Raw genomic sequence first — 23,278 nt, 5'->3', positions numbered from 1 at the left:
ATCATCTCACCATACTAAAATTCAGCTCACTACTTTCAATCTAGTACTTCACTGATTGCCTCCTATTGCCTGAAATTTGGGCATATAACTCAGCTTGGTTGGGAAGGATTTTAGGCCAACTTTGAGACCTACAGGTTTAAAAAAAAATTCCATGACGAAGAGAACAAAACTGCCGAAAATACGTAAGTTCCCCTAATTATCCAAAGTTTTGCTCAAATAGCATCAACTTAGGCAAGGAATCATAATACCCACGCTTTTTGCACCATTTCATTGCAGAAACGGAAGATTGACCTTCTCACCATACTAAAATTTAGCTCATTGCTACAAATCTAGTACTACACCAAACGTACCCCATTGAGCATTCCCAATTTTTATTAAGGGATTTCTACATGACTCTTTCGAGGAATTGTTTCTAAAATTTCTATACCCATTCATCCCGAGATTTTATTCCTTCGGGGATTTCTCCCGGATTTTTTTTCTAGCATCTTTCAGGCATTCTTTTCAACATTTATGTAGAGGCAGTTGCGATGGAGATCGCGATCGGGTGGCATTGTTCGAAGGAAAAAGTGAAAAGTGACACGTGTTTGTGGCAGGTGCACATTGTCCTTCCTCGTGAAGTGATTAAAATAGATGCACACTTGGTAGCAAACAGGATTGCATAAAATTGAAGGAGTTAAGGAGTGATTGCGGTCATCCGACGACATGGAACTGGGTAAGATCATTCCGAGTTTTTTTTTCTTTATGTACTAGAAGAAGTTGGGGTAATTTCACCAATGCGTTTTCATGAGGACTCCTGGAGTCTGGTAATATTTGCAAATTAATCTTTTAGCTCTGGTGCTGGCCTAATATTGAAGCAATAAAAATGTTAGAAGAAAATAATTGCAGTTCACAACAAACATTGAGCAAATTAAAAATAATTGGCATAATTACCTCAACGGCTGTCGATCAAAGGTAACACATGGTACTACTCTTAGTGAAATACATAATTCGAAAAAAGCTTGAAAGTAAATTACCGGGATTCTTCTAAGGATTCCTTTTAAAATTCCAGAATTCTTTCTGATATTTTGATAGAAACTCCTCCCGGAATTCTCGACGGTATTCCTCCAGGCCATTCTTCCGAGATTCGGCCCATTCAGGGATTATGTGAAGGGTCCTTCCGGGAATACATTTGAGTATTTTTCCTTGAATTTCTTGTAGCATTTTCCAGGGATTTTTTTCTAAAATTTCTCTGGGGATTTCAATGGCGATTCCTCTTGGATCCTTCCAGGGAGTCTTTTAGATTTTTCCCGTGATTCTTTTATTGATTCTTCTTCGACTTCATTTTTGAATTTATCTCTTCGGAATCCCTCCCCAAAATCTAGTGATTGTTCTTTCTTTAGAGATTTCTCCTTGGATTTCTTAAGACTTAATCCAAGGTTTCACATCCATTTCTCCAGATATTTCATCAGGGATTCCTCCCGGAATTCATCAAGGATTTCTCCAGGGATTCCGGCTTTGTCTTCTTTTGAGATTCAGTCAGGGATATCTTCAATGAATCTTTCAGGGATTTCAATTGGCATGCTGTCTACCCATTAGCCAAATTAAAACTTCTTGAGTTTTCCGGGTTTTTTCCAGGGAGGAATTTTAAAGTTTATAATTAAATAGTATCCCTATCTTTATAAAATTATCGCTGAATTCTTCCAAGTACTTTTTAGTTCAAACATTCAGGACCAGCTCCACAGACTATATAATCATTAAATTTAATACACACTTTTGACTCTGGACTTGGATATCTGTTCTGTGGTGTAGTAATGTTAGGATTTCGAAATTTTATCCAAGGAAGAATCTTGAAATCTTTCCGGGATTCCTTCTTGGATTTCGATCACAATTCCTGCAGTCAATTCTTTCGTAATTGGTCACACAATTCTTCCCGCGAACTTTTCGTTGAATTTATCAGTTTTTTATTCTGGAACTTTGTCGGAGTTTTTTCTGGCTTTCTCCAATGTTTCCAAGTTTTTATGTAGTGCCTGCTTCCGTTAATAGCTCCTTTCGAAATTTTTACGATGTTTGGGACTACCCGAAGTTCCTCCCGGAATTTCAGCAGGAGTTTTACACGGGGTCTCTGTTGCAGTACCTCCTGGGATTTACTCCAGAGCCTTGCCCTATATACTTCCAGAGTTTCTAGCTGGATTCCTACCGGAGATCCTTTTCACATGAATTCAAAGTGCCTTCACTAATTTTTCTTAGTATGTTAGTTTTTCAATAGTTTTTTCTCGTGATTTTTGCGAGGTTTTTGTTTTCCTCGCGGGATTTCGCCCGTAGTTTCTCCCGGGATTTCTCTTAACGATTTTCAGAGTTTCTTCTGCAGTTTCCTTCATGTTTTCGTCCGGGATTATTCCCAGAACGATTTCTTCCGAAGTTCCTCTCGAGATTTTTTCAATAACTCTTAGCGAAGTTTCTCGCCATATTTCACTTCAATTTCAGCTATTCTAGGAGACATTACGAAGAATTTTTTGCAAGAATTTTGGGAGCAACTATCAAAATAATCCCAAAAGGAGCATTCAAAATCTCAGGACAATTTCTGATGGGGGTTCTGAGAAGAGATATAAAAGTAATCCCGATAAAAGATGTAAAAGAACTCTCAGGTGAATTACTGCAAGAAGTCCGATAAGCAATTATGAGGAAAAGCTCCAGAAGAAACCCCAGAAGAACTTAATGAGAAATATCGGCTCTAGCTCCTACAGATATGCAAGAAGCCTCTCCGGAATCAAATCCAGAAGAGAAGAAGTGCAATTCCAGGGTGCATTCAGAAAAAAAAAACTCTGAAAGATATCCCAGGACCAACGTCGGGAGAAAGCTTCTGAGAGAAGTCCCGAGAGAAACCCAGAGCGACATCTTTTGTGACACTTCGAAAGAACTCCCGCAAAACTTTTGGAAACACCCCAGTTGACACTCCAGTAGAAATCAAGGGAGCATCTCTGCAAGAAAGCTCACGGAAATTTCTTGAAAAAAATACAGGAGAAATATCGGAAGAAATCTCGGGAGGAACTCCTTAATAAATCCTTGAAAAATCTCTATTAGAAATTGTAGGAATAAGAATCTTGCAGCGACTCTGCGAAAAAAATCGAGGAAGATCTCCTGGGGATGTTCCAAGAGGAACACCGGAAGGAATCGCGGAAAATCTTCAAGAGGAATTCAAAGAGAAACCTCAGGATATATCCTTGACGAAACTCTTGTGAACATTGGCGTAAAACGCAGGAGGAATGCCGAGAAAAATCCTATGAGGGATTCTGGAAGTAATACCGGGAAATCCTCTGGAATAAATTCTGGTTTTCCAGGTAGTAGACACCCTGACTGGGATTCCTTTAATGGTTCTTCCAGAATTCTTTCGAAGATCTTTCCTGGGATTCATCTAGGCGATACAAAAGGATTCCTTTTGAGATTTTATTGTTCAGGATTAGTACCAAGTTTTTTGTTCGAGTATTCCTGCTCTTGTTCTTAGCGTATTTTTTCATTGATTCTTCACGGATTTTCTTTTGGGATTTCTCCAAAATTAATCATGGAGTCTCATGGAGATTCTCCTCGTGGATACATTCAGAAATTCTTCGAGAAATTTCTACCGTAATTCCTCTATTGATTCTTCCCGTGTTTAGTTTATGAATTTTTCAAAGTATTCTCTCAGAATTCCTCCTCAGAATCTTTCGATTATTCGATTAGGGTTTTTTCAGGGATTCCTCCCGGGATTTCTTTGAATGTTTTTGGCTGGGATTTCTTCAGACTCCTTCCGGGGTTTCTCCAGGAATTCCTCCAGAGATTTCTTCAGGGATTCCTTCCGGAATTCGTCAGGAATTTTTTCGCGATTCTGGCTATTTATTTTTTAGACTCCTTCAGCGATTTCTTCAATGATTCTTTCGGGGATTTTTCTGGGATTTATTCAGCGGTTCGTCCAGGATTCATTTGAGGATTCCTCTAGGATACAAAATGATTCCTTCTGAGATTTTTACTTCCAAGGCTAGCCCCAAGATTTTTTTTTCTGAATTATTTCCGGGAATTCTTCCTGGGTTCTTTCAGATATTTGTTCTTTGATTCTTCACGACTTTATTTGTTGGTTATGCAGAGATTTTGTTTGGGGATTTTTCCCAGGATTCATTCAGGGAATCTTTCTGAGATCTTTTTAACAATATCTCCAGGAATCCTTCATGGATTCTTCTCGGAATATTCCTGAGAAGGAATACGGTTCTCTGGAATTCTCCCAGAGATCACTTGATTTATTTTTCAGGGATTAGTCCAAGATACTTTCATGGATTGCTCCCGCAATGCTTTCAGAGATTTCTGCTGGGATTCATTATGGATTCTTTCAGGGATTTCTCCAGCGAAACCTTCCAGAAATCGTTCCGAAATTCTTTGCGTGATTCCTCCTGAAATTTCTCTCAGAATTCTTTCAATGATTTCTTCCAGGTTCTCTCTACATATTTGGATTTCTCCCGGATTTTTTTCCTCGAAACTGAATTCCTCCAGATCATATTTCCAAATTTTATTTTGCGAGGATTACTCAGGGTTTCAGTCATTTTACAAGAAAAATTCTTTAAGTTTTTCGAGTTCAGACATAACATAAAATAAATAATCAATTGTACCTTAATAACATGACAATTATAATCATCTTCCAAACAACACTTAAAATTAATTGAGCCTGAGTTCAAATATAAACTGCCTTGAAATTCAAAATGTTTTAGTCGGGGTTGACCTTCCATCATCTACCGAAGTGCATGTTAATTTTATCCGTATTTTATCAATCGCCAGGATCTGCGTCGGCGCGCGGCAAAATAAACCCACACACGAAATAAAGCATAAAAATCCTACCTGTTGCATCGGCGAGGATACCGCATCGTCATGTTTGGTCGGTGTACTTCCTTCAGGTATCCTTCCAAATCCTTTGGCACAATTTGCCGCCACTTCCAAACTATCATCACCACCACTTCCCCTAAGTAATTTTTCCACAGGACACTCTTCAGCCGCCGTTGGCCTTGGACTCGTCGTATTGCTCGACTGATTTTCCTTGTCCCCATCTTCGGGACTACGCCCTCCCTTCCCACCAACATCACTCTGCTGATCGCCTCTGATTAACTTCCCATGCTGTTGACGATTATCCCCCACTATCAGCTGGGAATTCAAACTATTCTTCAGCACCTTACCCACCGGACTGACCACCACTGCTGCTGGTTCTCTTCCTCCCGGCGCCGAACCCACACTGTCCGGTTCCAATATTTTGATCTTCTCCGCCGCGAATCGTTCCCGCTCAAGGGCGAGCAACTGTTTCTGCTCCGCGAGGAACTTCGTTATGTTAAAATCAAAACTATCGTTAGCCATCGTTTCGTAATCACGTCGAATCACTTTACATTGCACTTCGCGGACTTTCCGAGAGAAGATCACTATTTTCCGAGACACTCGCGTATGAATAACCGTTGAATTTCTTTCGATCCAGCACTGCGTGGAAGACGACGGAACTGCGGTTTGTTTTGCTTTTGAAATTGCGTCTTGACATTCGTCCACATATGCTGGCAGTTTGCTGGCAGCAGCAGCATAAAATCGACAGCATCGCACAGTGATGAAAAGGCTATAAAATATGTCAGAAATAAAAATTGTGCATGGGTCATCAGGCTTTGAAAAAATAAATACGTGAGTTTTGTAAGCTGACTGAGGTCTGTCAATGTTTTAGGGATAAACGGTGGTGAGATTTTTATTGATATGCATAATAGGTATGTTTCAGTATAAACTCGTCTGCAGACCGAATGTTTTGTTCATTTCCATTGTGTCGATTGGTTCAATCCGAGGCCAGAGAAAGTTGTTCTCACTATGAGAAATGAAATTTCCACAACCGTGACAAAACTTGCACCAAAAAACAGTGCAGCAATACCTCCGGTAGACACTAGAAATACAAAAATGCAATTGTATAATATCTCAAAAAAAAAATAATAATTTAACTTACCCATAGCATCCGCCAAATCGAAAATGATGCGTCTACTATACCGCACCTTTGAGGTGACCATGTCCCATTTAATCAGCGGATTATTAAACCAATCGATCATCAAGTAGCTTTGGAGCGTAAAATTTATCAAATTGCAATCCTTTAGACAACCGCAAGTTGAAACAGACTGTTGAACTTTCACTGTAGTGTGACAAAAAAAAACTCAATGGCATCTTCACATAGTTTGTAGAGAAAGCTGTTATGCCTTACCCAAGTGATCTGAAATGCATGTCAGATTTTTTCAAACGACACACTGGAATGCCAACTAAAAGATAGATAATAAGCGGTGAAAGTGTTATTCATCCCATTTTCTACTCACCTCCCAAATTATACAGAAAAGGAACACAGCCACATTTTTCCAAAAATTGCTGTAATTTGCACTCGAACAAGCACAAACTGTAGGAGTAAAATTTTGGAAATAGCTTCAAATTTGACTCATGAGGATATCGACAGTTCCGTTGCTGGACGTACAGATTTTCGATGGTGGTATCTGCCGTTATGATCACCGGTTTGAACGACATTTGCAAAAACGTGGACGCTGAAGACGGTACGATAAGTTGCCTCAGATACGTGGGCACTTCAAAGGGACCGTGGTAGAAGATCTGTAAAAGTAAGATTTGTTTGAGCAATCAATTTCCATTATCATTTTGTGCAAATATTACATTTCCATTCGACGTTAGGTTGTTTAAGGAGGCCGTGGTATCTCTCTCCATTATGCTTATTTCAATCAAATGGCGAGCCATATAGTTTTCGTCCTTATTAACCGATAAATACTGATTGATAGCTGAATTGAAACTATAGCAAATGCCGAGTTCTGTAATAACTCGCACCATATTGGTTTCCTCATCGTTACTTAGCACCACAGGTACATCCACATAGTTGACGATTTCGTTCAGAATAGCATTGATATCCAAGCTACTGTACTCATCATAACCCTTCAGTTGCTGGATGTTGGTTATATCTATTTCAGCCAGAATATTCAAAAACTTCTCAAATTTTGTCGGGTTTGCTGGTTTTACTCTACGGATTACGTTATCCCTCGCCGTGACATTCAACCGATCGTGGAAACAGACCGTAAGACTTGGAAACGTCGTATTCCATTCGTGGTAGTTGCGATCGAGCGAGATTACGGTTGGATTTGTGAGGTAACGAAGCCAAAACAGAGTGATCAGATATAGCGAGTACAGGATGGCCAGGATGATAATGGTACCCCACATGTATCTGCAACGATGGAAGACTGCGGTAGAGTAAATCATGAAAGACATTTGGATTTTGAAAATACTTTTCGAATATGGTGTGTCTTGGTCCTGTGATGTGATATCCGCCATGGAGACTGCTTTTGCTGATGACCCATCGTAAGAATTTCGATATGTAGAACTGGTATGCCATGACTGAAGTTGAGTGTCGATCGACCTTTATTTTTTATTCAAAAAGGTACAACAATAGACCTGTATTGGCATACATATTTAATGAAATATATTAAAATGGCCATACTCGAAATTAAAGAGCATGGTTTGTCTATTCTACTGTCTTGCCTAAATGTACTGCAATGACGAGAAAATTGCTTTATGAATACGTAATACCGTGATACTGAAAACATGATACAATCGAGAAACAATAAATATTGCCACTGCCGAGGCCGCTGCACAAGGGTATTTTTATTTGCTGCATGCATATGACATGAGTCTACATGAAATTCTCATGAAACGTTTGACGAGAAAAAAGCTCCAGTTCGCAAAGATTGTGCCACCAAAAAAAAAACTCATGCTTAGAAACTCGCTTAGAACACCTCAAAATTTAATGTTAAAGTTTCTCAAACGTTGACTCCAACAGGGAAAAAGATCTTCCTTTGCTAATCGGAAAAAAATGCATTTTTTTGTTTATCTATATTAACGAGATTTTTAGCGCTTGGCTAGTTCATCCCGGGACCCACGCTTTACTTCCCTTCCGAAGGAAGAACTCACATTTTGCGAGTTTGTCGGGAGTGGGATTCGATCCAAGGTCCTCGGCGTGATAGTCACGTGCTTTAACCATCACAACAGATTTGCTCCAAATCTGCATTTATCCGCTGTTATCCGTCGTGTCAAACCGCTGCTCTGTTAGCGAAGTGTCATTCAACTTGAATAAGCTGATTTTATTCTCCCAGCAATCAATTGGATTCTTTAGGGGTATCCGGATTATTTCATAATCGGATTCTCCGCCCAAAAATCAGTCGAAATCCAAAATTTCATAATTTTTGGAGTCTCTAAACTATTTTTAAAATGAATTTTAAGTTTGTATGGGGACAATTTTTTGTTCGGGTCGAACTGTCATTTTATCGATTGAACTGTCATTTTGTCCACGAAAATTGAAACTCTTTTGTTAATTTTACCATCAAAACAAAGGTATTGGAATCTAATAAAATCACGTTATACTCAGTAAAATGAGCTCTTTCGATTAAGCTATGGAAAATAGGAATATTTTTTTCACTAAACAACCCAATTCGCCCCCAAAACGACGATTCGACCGCTTGGGAGTGTTGTCGTCGTCGTGATGATGCTTCCCGAAAGCATTGTCAAATTCGTTCGGGGTATCAAAACATTGGAAAGAAATTCATTATTTTTACAGTTAGATTGAGATTTACGAGTAAATGAGTGTGATCCGAAGGTATAACTGTTTATTCTGAGCATAACAGTATTTTTTACGGCAGTGAAAACTAATTAGAAGTACGATATTTCTGGGTCTGAAAATCGTTCAGGCGAAGTGGATAGCAAATCTAACCTAGAATATCCTACAATTCTAACCTCAACTCCTCACTTGCACAAGCCGGATCTCATTTTTCACGGGAATGGTGGAACAAAATGCAAAACTAATGTACGTGCGACCGAGGGAATTGAAAGTTCTACCATTCCCACTTAAAAAAATTGTCGGATGTGGGTTGTAAGTAGGAAAAATAAAATAATTCCCCCAACAGATTATGTTGATGGGTATGTAAAAAAAGGTAAACATCATCAGTTCGGTAGTTGCGCTACCGAAACAAAGATGGGTAACAGTATGTTTTGTTCTGCCCTTGAAAGCCAATTCTATTTATTTAAATATTCATCAAGCATGCAGCGACCCCTCGCCGAATTGAGCAGCATAAAAATTTATGTTTTCAGAGCAGCGCTCTCACGCACACAGCTAAATATAAAGCCAAATGTCATAACACACTCCCAACGCGCCTGCTGTGAGAAGGGGGAGGGCTGCTTGTTTTCATTTTCATTTCACTGTCGCGAATGTCGATCTAGTCGTCACCGTTCAAAGAAAAATAATTGCTCGTATCAGGAAGTAGTTCTTTCTCCATCCGTCGTCGTAGTAATCGCAGTTGCTTAGAGTCCTAAAAGAGCTCAAGAGAACCGATAGTGAGTGCTGATTAATGCGGAAGACGATTTTAACTGGGATCCTTATGGTGGCGCGTCTGCTACTTTGATGCTGTTTTCCTTCATTTTTTGCCACAACAAATTTAAAGAGCCTGCTAATCAGTGATATCAATCAAAGGTGTTTGTGATTTTGTGTTCGTAAAAAACGGTGTCGATTACTGCGATTTAGTGAGCAGCACTAGATAATGGCCTGATTGTGGGACATTCCGCACGAGCTGTTCCAGAGAAGCATTCGAAACGAAGCCGTCATCCAAGTAACCCAACTCAAGGAATAGGAGTAGGAGCAATCGATTACATCTCAGCTGTAACCTGCAGCAGCTGCAACTTGTACTGTAGTGGACAAACGAACGGACGGACGAATACCTATCTTTCACGTAATATTTTTCAATCGTGCAGCCATCGTATACGATCACGTAAGTAATGTTGCTTTGATTCAAGTCAAGAACCGTGTCGATAGATACCTTATGGGAACCGTGCTGAATAGGCACATCAACCTAGGAAATAAGAAATGCAAATTGTTTTTGTATAATCAAAATGTAACTGAACGACTTGTCCTTGGAGTTGTACAAAACTGCTGAGTGAACGCCGTAAAATTTGTCGGGACATTAAAATATCAGCACTCCTCATCAGCAGACTCGCACATTAAGCCACACGATGAATAATTAAACCGAATGCGACGCCACTTACGTTGCTTCGATTGTGTCGTTAATGAGTATGTCATTTTTCTAATAAGTGTTGTGCTTGTGTTCAGTACGTCGACATAGTAGCCCATGGCTACGCATTAACCAGTGCAAATCAACCATTGCCATATGAAATCTCAATCCAGTAGACCCAGTAGGCTCTTGTTTTCCACCTAAGCCGAGGAGAAATGACGCAAAGTGGTGATTTTTATTCTAAGGCATAGAGGCATGGACTGCTGTGTTGATAAACACCGTGCGCGCCATCGTCGATGATGATAAGCGGTTTCTGAATGCGAACGCGTGTGCTTATCGCTTTTCTCGGTGCGGGACGATAATAAATCAAACATTGGTCGGTGGTGTTTAATTCAGTTGCTTTTGCTGCTGATGCGTTTGTGTTCGGCGAATGCTTTCTATAGAATAATCCACAGGTAATGGCTTCTCACATATGTTGGTAGTCCATAGTGGGTCTGTTTCAAACGTAGGTAGATTATTTAACCGCCTGAAGATCGTTATCAGTAGGTTACACTTCAGAAATAAACAGGTCTTACCCTTAAATGCGATAATAACGATAGGAGTAAATCGAAGAAAAATGTTTGCTACTTAATTTTAACGTGAGACAAAGTGCAAGTATAATCAATGCCTTGAGCACGGTGCGTAAATAAAAGTGATATTGTTCGGTATACTCATAAGTGAAACATTCAACTCAGCTTTCTAAATTCTGTAACAAGTTATGCTGGATACTTATTTAACAAATGGTTTTGTTTTTAGCGCGAGTTAACAAAAAATGTTAGAGTTGGATGTGTAATTGGATGGTGAAAAATCGAATGTTCCTAGCTCCAGCTGTATTCTGCATATATAGATATCGAAAAACCTTTTTTGCTTCATTCCAGTCTTGTTGTCTCGGGGAATTAGATTTCTGGGAAAGTAACGAAATACTTAGGGGTCTAGTTAGCACTGCTATATATGTACAGTAGCCCCCGATAAGGCTTAAGGAACTGTGAATTGTTCGACAGTGGCTTTTTCTTCTCCTTCTATTGTACTGCCCAGAATCACATAGTTGACGTAACCACCATTGACAACGTCAGCATTCACAAGCTAATATCTATCACATGTGCAAAATTGTGACCAGTTTTATTCAATAGAGCACAAGTTCTAATCACTAGATAGATGCCAACGTGAAAAATCTTAAACTTTGCATCATTCATTGTTAAAACTTCAAAAGTGTGTTAAAAACTGCAGTGGCGTTTACGTCAACTATGCGAATATGGGCATTGTAGGTAGCATGGGTCCATTGGGAGTTTCGTATCTTCTAAATGGAAAAGTCAACTTGCAGATGTATGCTTGCTGATGTAGCTTGTACCCGTCGTCGTGTTTCTCGATCCCAAGGAAACTTCTTACGTGACCGAGATTTTTCACGGCGAAATTCTTCTGCAGTTGTCCAGGTTGTAGATCGACTTGAATTCCTGTTCGGTTGTTGTAACGATAATCATGTTCTCTACGTAAATCAGAATGTATTCTGTTGCTCCTCCTGCAGACTTTCGCTTGTACAAACATTTATCCGTCCGACATTGCTGGAATCCTAGATTCTTGAACACCTAATCAACTGTCCGGTTCCAGACTCTTGTTGCGGACTGCTTCAATCCGTAAAAACTCCTTCTCAAACGACAAACTTTACGCTCGGATTCAGGCTGTCGCATAGTTTCCTACAGTTTCCCGTTGAGATATGCAGTTTTCACGTCCTTATGCTTCACGTACATCTTCCTTTGGCTAGCAATCGTCAACAATGAACGGGAGGTAACTTGCTTGGCAACCGGCACGAATGCTTCGTAATCTACGCCGTACTTCTGTGTAAAGCCTTGTGCCACGATCCTTGCTTTGTATCGAACGACGTTTCCCTGCTCGACTACTTTGGTTTTGAATCCACTTGCATCCAATCGCTTTCTTTCCGGTTAGTAGATCAGGTCTTACGTAGTGGTTCGTGTTCCTCATCCATGGCAGCTTTCCACCAGCTGCACAGCGTTGCCATTCAATGCTTCTGCTCGGGGATCTCTGATGCACCGTACTGCTTTCAAACCACCGGTGACAACGGCGGATTTAAAGATGTTCGGGGAGGGAGCGCCATTATAGTTCCGTTACCAGAATCATCACAACTATCTTTATCCCTGTTTAGTTTTCGAGAAATACTGCGAAACTTCTGATTCTTGTAGATCTTCATCATCAGAATCGACTTGAATCACGTCATCATTAGGTGCTTGATGTCCGCCTTCGTCTGCATTGGGTAGCAGCACATTGTCCGGGGTAGCAACAGGAATTCCAAATAGTCCAGACTTACGAGATTGCGAGTTCTTGTTTGGTTTGAAATGTTCGTTTCCTGCTTCTGACCTTCATATACATCGGTTCACAAATGAAAATGACATCATGACTCTTGAATACGGTCTTCTCACAGATAACAGATGTTTACCCTAGGACAAAATTTAGCTTTTAAAGCCTGTGTAAAACCAGTAAAAACCAAAAACGTTGCTCGCTGCTTCCATCTATAGACGAGTGCACCGATGAACATTGAGTTCACTGAGCCTGAAGATTTTTGACAGCACAGCGGGGTCGACTCTCAACAACTTCTACTCAGAGATGCATCACCAAAATGCGCTGATAATTTTTTTCTTTGATTTCTTACATGAATTTTCATTTAAAGTGATGCATATGCATATAGTTAATGCACTAGCCCATATTTTTACAACTTCATCGCGAAAACTAGATGCAATAATTTAAACATTTTTTCAGCTGGGTAGAAGTTGTTGAGAGTCGACCCCGCTGTAGTGTCAAAATTCGCAGCCTGAGTGAACTTTCAGCGGCCGGTGCACTCCAAGGAGAATACATTTTACTAAGGTGGCGCAGATAAACATTGCAAACCACTGGTTGTCTCTTCCATTCTTCTGGTGTTCTTATGGAACTGAAATAGTGACGTCACTATTTTAGTTGCATAAGAACACCAGAAGAGTGGAAGAGACAACCAGTGGTTTGCAATGTTTATCTGCGCCACCTTAGTAAAATGTATTCTCCTTGGGTGCACTCGTCTATGTCTATACAACGAATTGTTGCAACAATTCGTATATGACAGGGATTATTTGCATTTGTCATTTACACTCAAGCGTTATGAATGCGATCGTTGCACCATCACTAAATGGCTCACGTTCATCATCATCACTAAATGGTTGCCAGTTGGGTTTCCTGATTGAAATTACTGTTGAAAGGGTTCACACACATTTCGTATGTTTGCATAAACGTCTGTTATCAATGGTCTTCCGCAGTCCTCTTCAAATCATACAAAAATTGATTCTTTGATTACTCAAAAGATTTTTTTCAGAAATTACTTCAGAGATACTTAAAGAAATATTTCAGAGATTGCTCCTGGGAACCCTTAGATACGTATTATTCTAGGAGTTCATCTCCAGAGATTTATCCAGTAATGCCCCTGAGAATTCTGCTCCAGTTCCTCCTCTAAAAACTTAAATTTATTTGTGGGTTTTCGACTGGAACATGGCCGCAACGTCGGGTAGAATAAAATAAATCGTTTCAACAATAAGACTTAAGACAAACGTTTCCACATAAAAACTCATTCAGATTTTTTTTTTCTAGAAGTTCCTACAGTGATTACTTCAGAGATTCCTTCATGAACGACACCAAGATCTCGTTTGGTGGTTTACTAGGGATTCATCCAGAGATTCCAGTAATTCTCCTACACCTAGATGCCTTTAGGAATATTTCCTGTGATTCTACTAGGATCTCTGATGGAACTCCCAGATGAACTCTTGGTGGAATCATTAGAGGAATATCTTATAGAATCGTTGGAACAAACTCCTAGAGGACTTTGTGCTGGAATTTCTAGAGGAGTTACTGGATAAAATTCCGAAGGAATCTTGAATCGAATTTTAGGAGAAATCTCTGTAGGAATTCCTGAAGCAAGCTCATGAAGAACTTCCTGAAGGATATTCGAAAGAATTCCTGGAAGAATATCTAGAATAACACCTGAAACAATTCAAGAAGCAATTCTTAGAAGAAAGTCTACATGAATTCCTAGAGGATTTTTTCTCTCTTTCCTTATTTTATAAGCTCACGCGCGCTAGGCATAACGGAGCCGAATATTCATAATCGTTTAATTACAAAACAATTAAATTCTGTAACCCTGCCTGTATAATTCCTCTATCCTTTGAGTCTATTGCTGACGAAGTGCAGGGTCGTTGGCATGGGAGAACGAACAACGGCGATATCCATGTGGAGGGCGAGCGGGGGCAACATATCCTAGAGGAATGGTGGTGGAATTTTTGGAACTGATGGAAGAATAAATCCTGGTTAAACCTTTTCAGGAGCGCCGGTATTACTTTGTTGTGAAATTTTGAGAGGAGTTGTTGAAAGAAATCCTGGAAGAATCTCCGGAAAAAATTCTCAAGAGATATCTGAAAAAATTCCTGGATAAATATCTTGAACAACACGTGGAAAAATGTGTGAAGCAATTCTTAGAGAAAACTCTGAACAAATTCCTAGATGATTTTTGAAGAGTTCTTGAGAGAAACTCTGGATGAATTTTAGACAAATTACAGCAGGAACTACCGATAAAATTTCTGGAGAAGTTCCAGGTGTAATCTTTGCAGGTATTCCTGAAAAACTTCTTGGTGGCATCTCTGGAGAAATATTTGGAGCAATCTCTGAAAGAACTCCTGAGAGAATCTTTAATGTAATTAAAAAAAAAAAGAATCATATCACTGGAATCTGCAAAAAAAAAAACTCTGGAGATATAATTAACCCTAAAAGGGATACCTTCATGGCCTCAGATTCGTCACCTCGCTGAGTGTGTTCCATCAAAGACGAGCTCTGAAAGGCGCCTGGGGTCCAATGGACCCCAGGTATCCCTTTTAGGATTAAAAACAGCCCTGGAGTATTTATGGAAGGATTTACGGAGCAATCTCTTGGGCATTTGTTTTTAGAAAACTTCTCGGAATTCTCGGAGAAATATTTGGAAGTGTTCTTGGCGCAATCCATACACGTCATTCAGGAGGAATTTCAGAAAGAATCTCTAGAGATGAGCCACTCGATAGATTCCGGGAGAAATATTTGGAGGATTCTGGAAGAATCCCTGAAGTAATTTTTGAAGGTATTTTGTTTTCTTCTTTGGGTAACGTCCCAACAGAGAGAAATCTGCTTATCAGCAAAAAAAAAATGCCTATGACCAATTTGCATGATCGTATGGTAGGTACGAAGATGCTCTTTGCCCAAGGAAGTCATGGACATCAAGGTTCCATTACGAAAAGATCTTGGCCCGACCGGGAATCATGCTAAAGTGCTTACCGCATAGACTATATGGGCCCTTGAAGGTATCTCCAAAGTGTTGGAGTGTAGATACTTCCTTGAGGTGCATCACACAGCTTAGTGCAGCTATGCAACTGTTGGTGGGTAACTTACAATAAGAACGAATTGTAAATATATTTGTACCAAGATTTAAAAAAGAAGCGGTATTGAGCTGGTGCAGATATCAGTCAGTTCCGGAGGATTGGAACGGAAGCCTCCCTGTGATATATGTCTTTTTCTACACAAATGAGTTCTAAAAATCATCTTTCAAAAAAAAACATGTCTGTCGACATCACCAGTTTTTTCACATAGCTTGCCTTCAGAAACGTCCGCTTATTGACCTTAGTCCAATCTTTTTTGCAATAATCAATTCTTGCAGTCATAAGCTAGCAAAAGGCATTGAGTTGTCCAAAAAATGTCTCACGAAACCTAATGCAAGCCTATCCATATACGGGAGAACAAAAGATGTTTACAAAGTTCTTACAGATAGATTAACATGGGAAATCTGAACTCAAACCACTACCACACAGGAATTTGGATTGGTCAATTGTCCATTTAAAATCCGGACGCAGATAATCACTTATATCTCAGAGGCGGAATTACAAACAAAAAAGGTTAAGCAAGCCCTCAAAACAAAGATTATTTATTATAGTTTCATGGAAAAATATAATTGAAGATATTTAATTTGTCATACTTTTTCTAGATTTTTTTTCCGTGTTGACCTCTTTCAAAATCTGCATAATGGTAGTAAATGTTAGTTTCAATTCCTGCAGCGTATTTATCTCACAATCGGGTCATCTCTGTAGTGTCTTGAGACTCTCTATCAGTCAGATTATAATTCCAAAGAAACTTTGCCGAACATTTTTCTTTTTGCGAAATTAAGTGCAATTCATTGAATTCTAAAGAGGCGAAATTTGAGTGTTTTTTCGTTAATAAACACTATCCATCCGTGATGATACCACTGAACATCTCCGGCAGTCGTGATAGCTCGCCAAAGATGCTCAAACCTCTACAGATCCCTCGTGTGCATTTTTGAAAAGTAGCGCGCGATTCTTGAAGTTATCATCCTTGTACAACTTTGTTGTCATTATCGTGATGTGAGAAAACGATGCCCAGATCTCGGACTTCCTGCCAACTCTTGGAATTCCAAGCAGATTTATCTACGAACATAAACTTCAATCTTCCGGGGGCACTTCCTCATGGCATGGTTAACAACATCTGAGCACATCACACATAATGGTTTTGGAGATATTTACATTTTTCGCGATTGTCGTACCTACCCAAGAAACAGAACTAGCTGAATAAGAGTTTAATCTAGTCTAGTCTAGTCTAGTCTACACATACACAGCCATTCATTGAAAGAATCCTGGAAAATGATGGAATCGACTAATTCCATCATTTTTCTTGTCATTATTAATCCTTGCAGCACATCTAAGATGTATTACAAACATTAAAGCGGCCAGGCCTACTGTGCAGCGTTGTTATTGTTATTGAAATCAAAGAGCGGGGACATCTCGTACCAACCGTTCCGTATACGAAGCATGAATATGAAACATTAAACGGTGGGAGTGAAGTTGCTAAGAAGGTTAATGTCACTCCTTGGTCCTTGGAATCCTGGGATGGGACACAGGTATTTACCCCTGATGCCCTGGCCCTTATGCCTAGGCTTAAGCGCCTTTACTCGCTCTCTGAAACGAAAAGAAAATACTAATCCCCCCCCCCTAATTACAGCAATACAGATTTCAAAATTATCAAAAATTATAACATTAAAATTAACATTACAGTACCAAATGATCCCCCCAGAGTTGGTATATTATGTTTTGTTTATATTATTAAGCATCAACGTTTTTCGTCGAACTCAAAACAAATTAAGTTAGATGAATATGATGCAATATGATGATATGATGTTTTTAGAATATTATTATTACCTAATTGGGTACACATAAATGCCAACTACTTGTTTCAAGAGTAGAACTATTGATAAGCAATAAAAAAAACTGAATATAAAAAATATTGATTCACAATAAATATTTGTTCGTTGATTTAGAAAAAATAAGACAACTAGCAATAGTATTTGTTTATGCACTTTTTTCTTTTCGAAAATGTTTTCTAAGCAAAGAAATAGTCATGGAAAGACGTGGGAAGGAAAGAGTTCAACGAGCATGAAAATACGAGTACACTGTACAAGACAAAAACGAAATAAACGATCAAGGGCTGCAAAACCAAACTAAACGCGATCATAGACCAAGTTATTAAAAATATGTGTATAGTTCATTTCAATTGAGACATAAGTACGGAATCTCAAATCCAAGTGCGATACTACATCAAATCGTTCCGGTGTCTTCGCCATACTTATTCTTATGAGCTAATGAAATCACACTTTCATTTGCAATTCCGCACTTCATCGTCGTAATTTTAACCGCGCAATGCGCAATAAAACTAAAACCTTAAACAGTGTGTAAAAACAATGGTGTCAATATTTAGCATTCCTCAATAGGAACGGACTCACCGGATGCCTGAAAATGCTCCTTTTCCACTTCAATACGTCGATGCCTCGTTTCTGTGGTGCATTATAGTCCCTCTTTTTCATCTCCCTACAGTGAATCACCACAAATCACACTCGTTGTACTGCTCGGAACTACCCCTTCTTCATTCACTTAAGACATTTAATCACAACTGCACAAATTGCGCTACCAAAAGAAAACTTTTTTAAAATTCTTGAAATTTAAAACTTGAATCTAAAAATTGACAGCAGCACAAGTTTTCACGCCTGCTCGCTACCGCGGCACACTTCGATTCCTCCGTGGAATGTATGGTCTCCAGTATTCAGAACTAGCTGAATAAGAGTTTAATAAGCTAAAATTGGTTTAAAGAACTCTTGTTCAGCAAAAACGTTTGTTGGGTGACCACGCTAAATTTATAACGTGTTTGTGCAAGATGTTTTTCCTTCGTTTGTCTTCAATCTGAAATAACTTTTCACTTATTTCAAGAAAATTGACGAAATTTTCGCCATTAATAGAGAACTAGTTTATGATCAGTATGCTGTGAAAGAATGATGAATATGATCATTTAGAGCGTCGCAATAAATTACACTTTGCGTTCGGATTCTAACTGGACATTGCTTTAGGAATTTTTACTTATGATTACCCCTACAGATTCCTCTGAATTTATTTCCAGAGTTTTCAGACGTGCTTCTAGGAATTTCTTCCAAAGATATTTCCTGCAATTCTTTTGGGTGTCCCTCCACATAGAGTTCCCCCAACTTTTCCTGTACGAGTTGCGTCAACAGTTCTTGTAGGAACAAATCCAGAAACTCTTTAAGATATAGCAGCTGGAATTCTTATTGAAATTGATTCAGAAATTCTTCGTGAGATTCCTCAAGAAATTACTCCATGAATTCTTCTAGGAATCACAGGAACTACTTCAGAGATTTCTCCAAGAATTCTTCAAGAGATTCCTCAAAGATTCGTTCAAGAATGAATTCCTTTAAGCATATCTCCACAATTCGCTCCGCTTAGAATTTATGCCGAGATTCCGTAAGGAATTTCGTTGGATCTTTTTTCAAGAACTAGTCAAAAGTTTTTTTTTCATCAGGAATTGTTCCAGAGATTCCTATTGAAATTTAAAAGGAAACCATTAGAGATTTTCCCAGGCATCTTTCTCTAGTGATTCATCCAGTAATTTTCCTGAGTTCCTCTATGAAACTCATTCAGAAAATTTTCTAGAAGTTCTTACAGTGATTTCTCCAGAGAATCCTCCATGAATGGCATCAAGACATCACGTGTTCTGTGTTTTTTTTAGGACTTCATTCAGAGATTCCAAGAAATCTCATATAACTTGATTCGTTTGGGAATATTTCCAGTGATTCTACTAGGAATCTCTAAAAACAACTTCAAGATTAACTCTTGGTGTATTAATTAGTGGAATTCCTGGGCAACTTCATATAGATTATCCATCTATCTGATGATAGTTAGATTTTTACCATTCTTTGTTAATAATTACTCATCAAAGTGTGTATTCCGAATCTCTAATCTACATTTTAGATACCATCACAATGCAAGTCCTAAGCAAACTTACTTCCGTTCCGATCACCTGCAAAGAATACGTCCACCCATGGACGGATTCGTGTAGCATAGCTTCGGCCGAGTTCCTAATCGTTGCCGTGCAGGACAGTCTCCGAATCTACACAGCCGTCTATTTGGTAAGGTCCCCTGCGCCCTAGTAATCATAGACTTCTTCTAAACTTTCCACCTTCTTAGCTTTCACTAGCCATGCGCGGTCGCATTCCATCGTTCGAGGAATTGAAACGCACAATCCGCGGTCTGCTCCAATCCACAGCCTTCCTGACGATGTCCGCCTTCAGCTATTCGGTGTTCCTTTGTGTTCTTCGGCGGCTTGCCGGGTCGTACAATTTCTACACTTCGTCCTACATACCGGCCTACATCGCCGCGTTCGTGTCCATCCTGGTAGAGCGACCCTCGCGGCGAGGGTTGTTGTGTTTGTACGTATCGAACGTTGCCACCGAAACCGGTTGGAATATCCTGAAGTCACGAGGCCTGGTGCGATCGCTTCCGTACGGGGAAATCCTGATCTTTGGGGTATCTACGGCGACGTTGTTGTACTATTACCGACTGAATCGGCAGAAAGACTACAAGGATTCGATGTTTGACGTGTTCCAGTTTGCTCTGGGGGATAGCGAAGTGATGAAACCGGTTGAACAGGCCTCTGCGGAAAGCAGACGAGAAAATCGATCCAGGGATTCGACACGGAGGAGCGCGCCCTACGGTATGATCCAGGCTGCCGTGAAAGCCTACCTTAATGTGATAACGAGGGTAAAGACTATGGCCAAACACGAGCTGTGCCGACACAAGGACAGCTGTCTCTACAATACGCTCTCTGGTGGCACCCGGATGTTCTCGATCGGGTTGGGCATCCAGGTGATCATGAAAGTACTCTTCCAGGCCCGAAGGATGATTCGTAGGCCGGAACTGTTCAAGCGGACATTCCTAAGCAAAGAGATTATGAAGCTGGGGCTGTTCCTCGGGGGATTCACGTCTCTGTACAAGGTAGGTCGTGGAGGTCAACGTAAGACAGTACAGGCCATCTACGGGGTTTCAGTTATCGCAGAGTTAGGCACACTGTATCGGTAATTCTAACTAGTCTGATTTTTGTAGATGTCTTCCTGTCTCCTGAGGCATATGACGAACACTGACAAAGCTGCCTACGCCATTCCAAGTGGATTAGTTGCCAGCGTTGCATTCGGATATTACGCAGACACCACTATCGCGTTGTACATCATGTGGAAAACTCTCCAGGTCTGTTGTTGAACTGTAGTTGTGTCCTTTTGGAAAGAAAGCGATCGGTATACTTACGCTAAATCTTTCAGATGTCCTACAACTGGGGAATCGAAAAAGGCTACGTACCAAAGATTCCGGGCTTCACCGTACTATTGTACTGTGCGAGCACGGCATTACTCTTCCATGCGGCCACACTGGAACCCATGAATCTACGGCCAAGTTACTGGAAGTTCCTGCATTCCATCTCCGGAGGACGGTTCGTTTCGATATCTATCGTAACATGATACATTTTAATTTCTGATTTCTCCACCCACAGGATCTCCGTGATGGACCGAAGCGGGTTCGATGTGTACGGGCTGAACACCAGCGGCCAGATTCGGGAGATGTCGAAAATGTGCAATACGGCGCAAGTGCTAAAGTTCCGGATTGAGGGTTAACAGCGTCTACTTATGTACATACCTAAGATTTGTTTTTTTTTCTCTGATTACGAGAGGCCATGATGGGCGGTGATGCCTTAGAGAATAGAAGATTGCATGCCGAATGCGTCCGCTTATTGCACAAACGGGATTATGGGAGGGTCAACGTAGAGTACATAGTAAATAGGTAATCTGCAAAGTGATAGATTATTTTTGGAACTCGAGAGAACACTAGGTTGGAGGTTAGCCACGAAACGTGAGACCTCAAAAAAGGTTTATGCTGCTTCTTATAATACGGCAAGATTCCGTACAGTATGCCGCAAAAATTGCGATGTACGTGTAGATAAGATCACTTCGATTTGATATATTGAATGTTATTTTGTTTTTAATAAATCATTATTGTCCACGAAGTTATGGTTTAGATTGTTTTGAACAAATATAATATCACTTCACAACTAGCTACCAACATTCAGATTTTTTTCTGAAGCATACTATCTTCGATTATGAAACAGTTTGGACATCCTACCAGGATTCATCTTGTTATAATTTAAAAGATTGGAAAATCACACCTTTCTATTGTTTTGTTTCTTTTGATTGAATGGGCCAAACGACCCATTCGCTCAGATGGCTTCTGGCCAAACGCCTTTTGGCCAAATGTCGTTAGGACGAACACCGATCGGGCTTCTTCAAGTATTCATCTAAGGATTCCTCCAGGAGACATTCCCCCCGATATTCTTGCATGGAATCCTCCAGATTTTTTTCAGGGATTCCTTCCACGATTCCTTCATTGATTTCTCTCAGGATTCCTTCCGGCCTTTTCCCATGATATAACGATTCTCTTCTGAAATTCCTCCTGATTTCTCAACGGGAATCACTCAGATATTCTTTTCAAGATTCTTATAATGATTCCCTCAAGGATTCTTTCTGGGATTTCTCCTGGGTTTCCTTTCGAGATTTCTTCGGGTATTTTTTTGGGGTATTCCTCCTGAGATTCCTTTTGGAATTTCTTCCAAAATTCCTTAAGAGATTCTCCTTCATTGAATCCTATCGGGATTCCTCCAGAAACTCCTTCCTTTCAGATATTCCTCCAGGTTCTTTTAGCGATCTCTCCCGGGATTCTTTCAGGCGGATTACTGCAGGATAACCTCAGGGATTCCTTTTGAGGTACTTTTAACAATTACTCAAGGATTCTCTTAGGAATTGCTTAAGAAATTTCTGTCAGGATATTTCCTGTGATTCTTGCAAAATTCTTTCTGGGTTTTTCTCTCCCGGACTTCCTTCATGGATCCCTTTGCTTCATTAATTTTCTCTTCTTCTTCTTAGTGTTTTCTTCAGGGATTCATTCCGGGAATTTTCCAGAGATTTTTCCAGAGTTTCCTACCGAGATTCTTTAAATGTTTGCTTCAAGGATTCTTTCGGGTTTCCTTCCTGAATTTATTCTGGGATTCCTTTCCCCTTTCTTTTAATGACTACTTCAGAGCTTCTTTCGACGATTCCTTTGAAGGTTTTTTGAGGTATTCTTTCCGGGATTTCCTGGGAAAATTCCAACAGTAATCCTGAGGAAATAGATGGAACATTTTTTTTTTGCGGAAATTCGTGGATAAATTCCTGGGAGAATTCCTGAACGAATTCCTTCTGGAATTCGGAAATAATGGAAATCCTGGGGAAACTCCTATAGTAATACCTGATACTTCAACTATCTTTTTTAGGAAAATTTCAAAAAATTCCTGGAGGAACCTCGAAAAAACTTTTGAAGGAATTTCTGAAAATATTCCCGTAGTAATTCCGTGAATTTCTGAGAAACTTCCTAGGGAATCTCAGAAGAAATTTCCCTTGAAATTCCAAATAGAAATCATGAGGATATTCCTGAAGAAAGATCTGGGGAATACATGAAGGCATTTCTGAGGAAATTTTCGACGGAATTGTTGGTGAAATTCTTGGAGAAGTTCCTGGGTAAATTTCTGAAAGAATTCGAAGGAAAATTTTAAGAGGAACTCCTGAATAAATTTCCGTAAAAAATATGGGAAAATTCCTAATGGGAATCTCTTAGATATTCCCAGGGAGACTCTTGAAATTCTCCCGGGGATTCCTGAAGAAATCCCCGGATAAAAACTCTAAAGAAATTCCTGGATTAGCTTCC

The 23,278-nt window shown here is 39.8% G+C and overlaps 2 protein-coding genes across 4 annotated transcripts; one reads left to right on the top strand and one right to left on the bottom strand.

The window, feature by feature from the left end:
* Positions 1–5,723: 5,723 nt before the first annotated feature.
* Positions 5,724–7,450, bottom strand: LOC115258005 (pickpocket protein 11-like). Its single transcript, XM_029857999.2, is given in 7 exon segments — positions 5,724–5,905; positions 5,966–6,145; positions 6,215–6,239; positions 6,241–6,269; positions 6,324–6,606; positions 6,667–7,225; positions 7,287–7,450. Coding segments are annotated over 7 exon segments (1,311 nt in total). The 5' UTR covers positions 7,394–7,450; the 3' UTR covers positions 5,724–5,777.
* Positions 7,451–9,260: 1,810 nt separating this feature from the next.
* LOC115258002 (transmembrane protein 135-like) lies at positions 9,261–21,548 on the top strand. 3 transcript variants are annotated; one of them, XM_062843783.1, is made up of 6 exons: positions 9,261–9,815; positions 19,469–19,626; positions 19,685–20,491; positions 20,600–20,740; positions 20,812–20,978; positions 21,039–21,548. In XM_062843783.1, exons 2-6 carry the CDS (start codon positions 19,480–19,482, stop codon positions 21,157–21,159), a joined length of 1,383 nt encoding a protein of 460 aa, XP_062699767.1. In that variant the 5' UTR covers positions 9,261–9,815; positions 19,469–19,479; the 3' UTR covers positions 21,160–21,548. The 3 variants fall into 3 exon arrangements, with proteins under 3 accessions (XP_062699767.1, XP_062699769.1, XP_062699768.1); XM_062843785.1 differs by lacking the exon at positions 9,261–9,815 and adding an exon at positions 10,256–10,510; XM_062843784.1 differs by lacking the exon at positions 9,261–9,815 and adding an exon at positions 10,588–10,732.
* The last annotated feature ends 1,730 nt before the right edge of the window (positions 21,549–23,278 follow it).

Source organism: Aedes albopictus, unplaced genomic scaffold (genome assembly GCF_035046485.1).
Source record: "Aedes albopictus strain Foshan unplaced genomic scaffold, AalbF5 HiC_scaffold_535, whole genome shotgun sequence".
In the NCBI taxonomy this organism is placed as follows: Eukaryota; Metazoa; Arthropoda; class Insecta; order Diptera; family Culicidae; genus Aedes; species Aedes albopictus.
The sequence above is the reverse complement of the archived record's forward strand: the minus strand, read 5'-3'. Positions and strand labels throughout refer to the sequence as shown.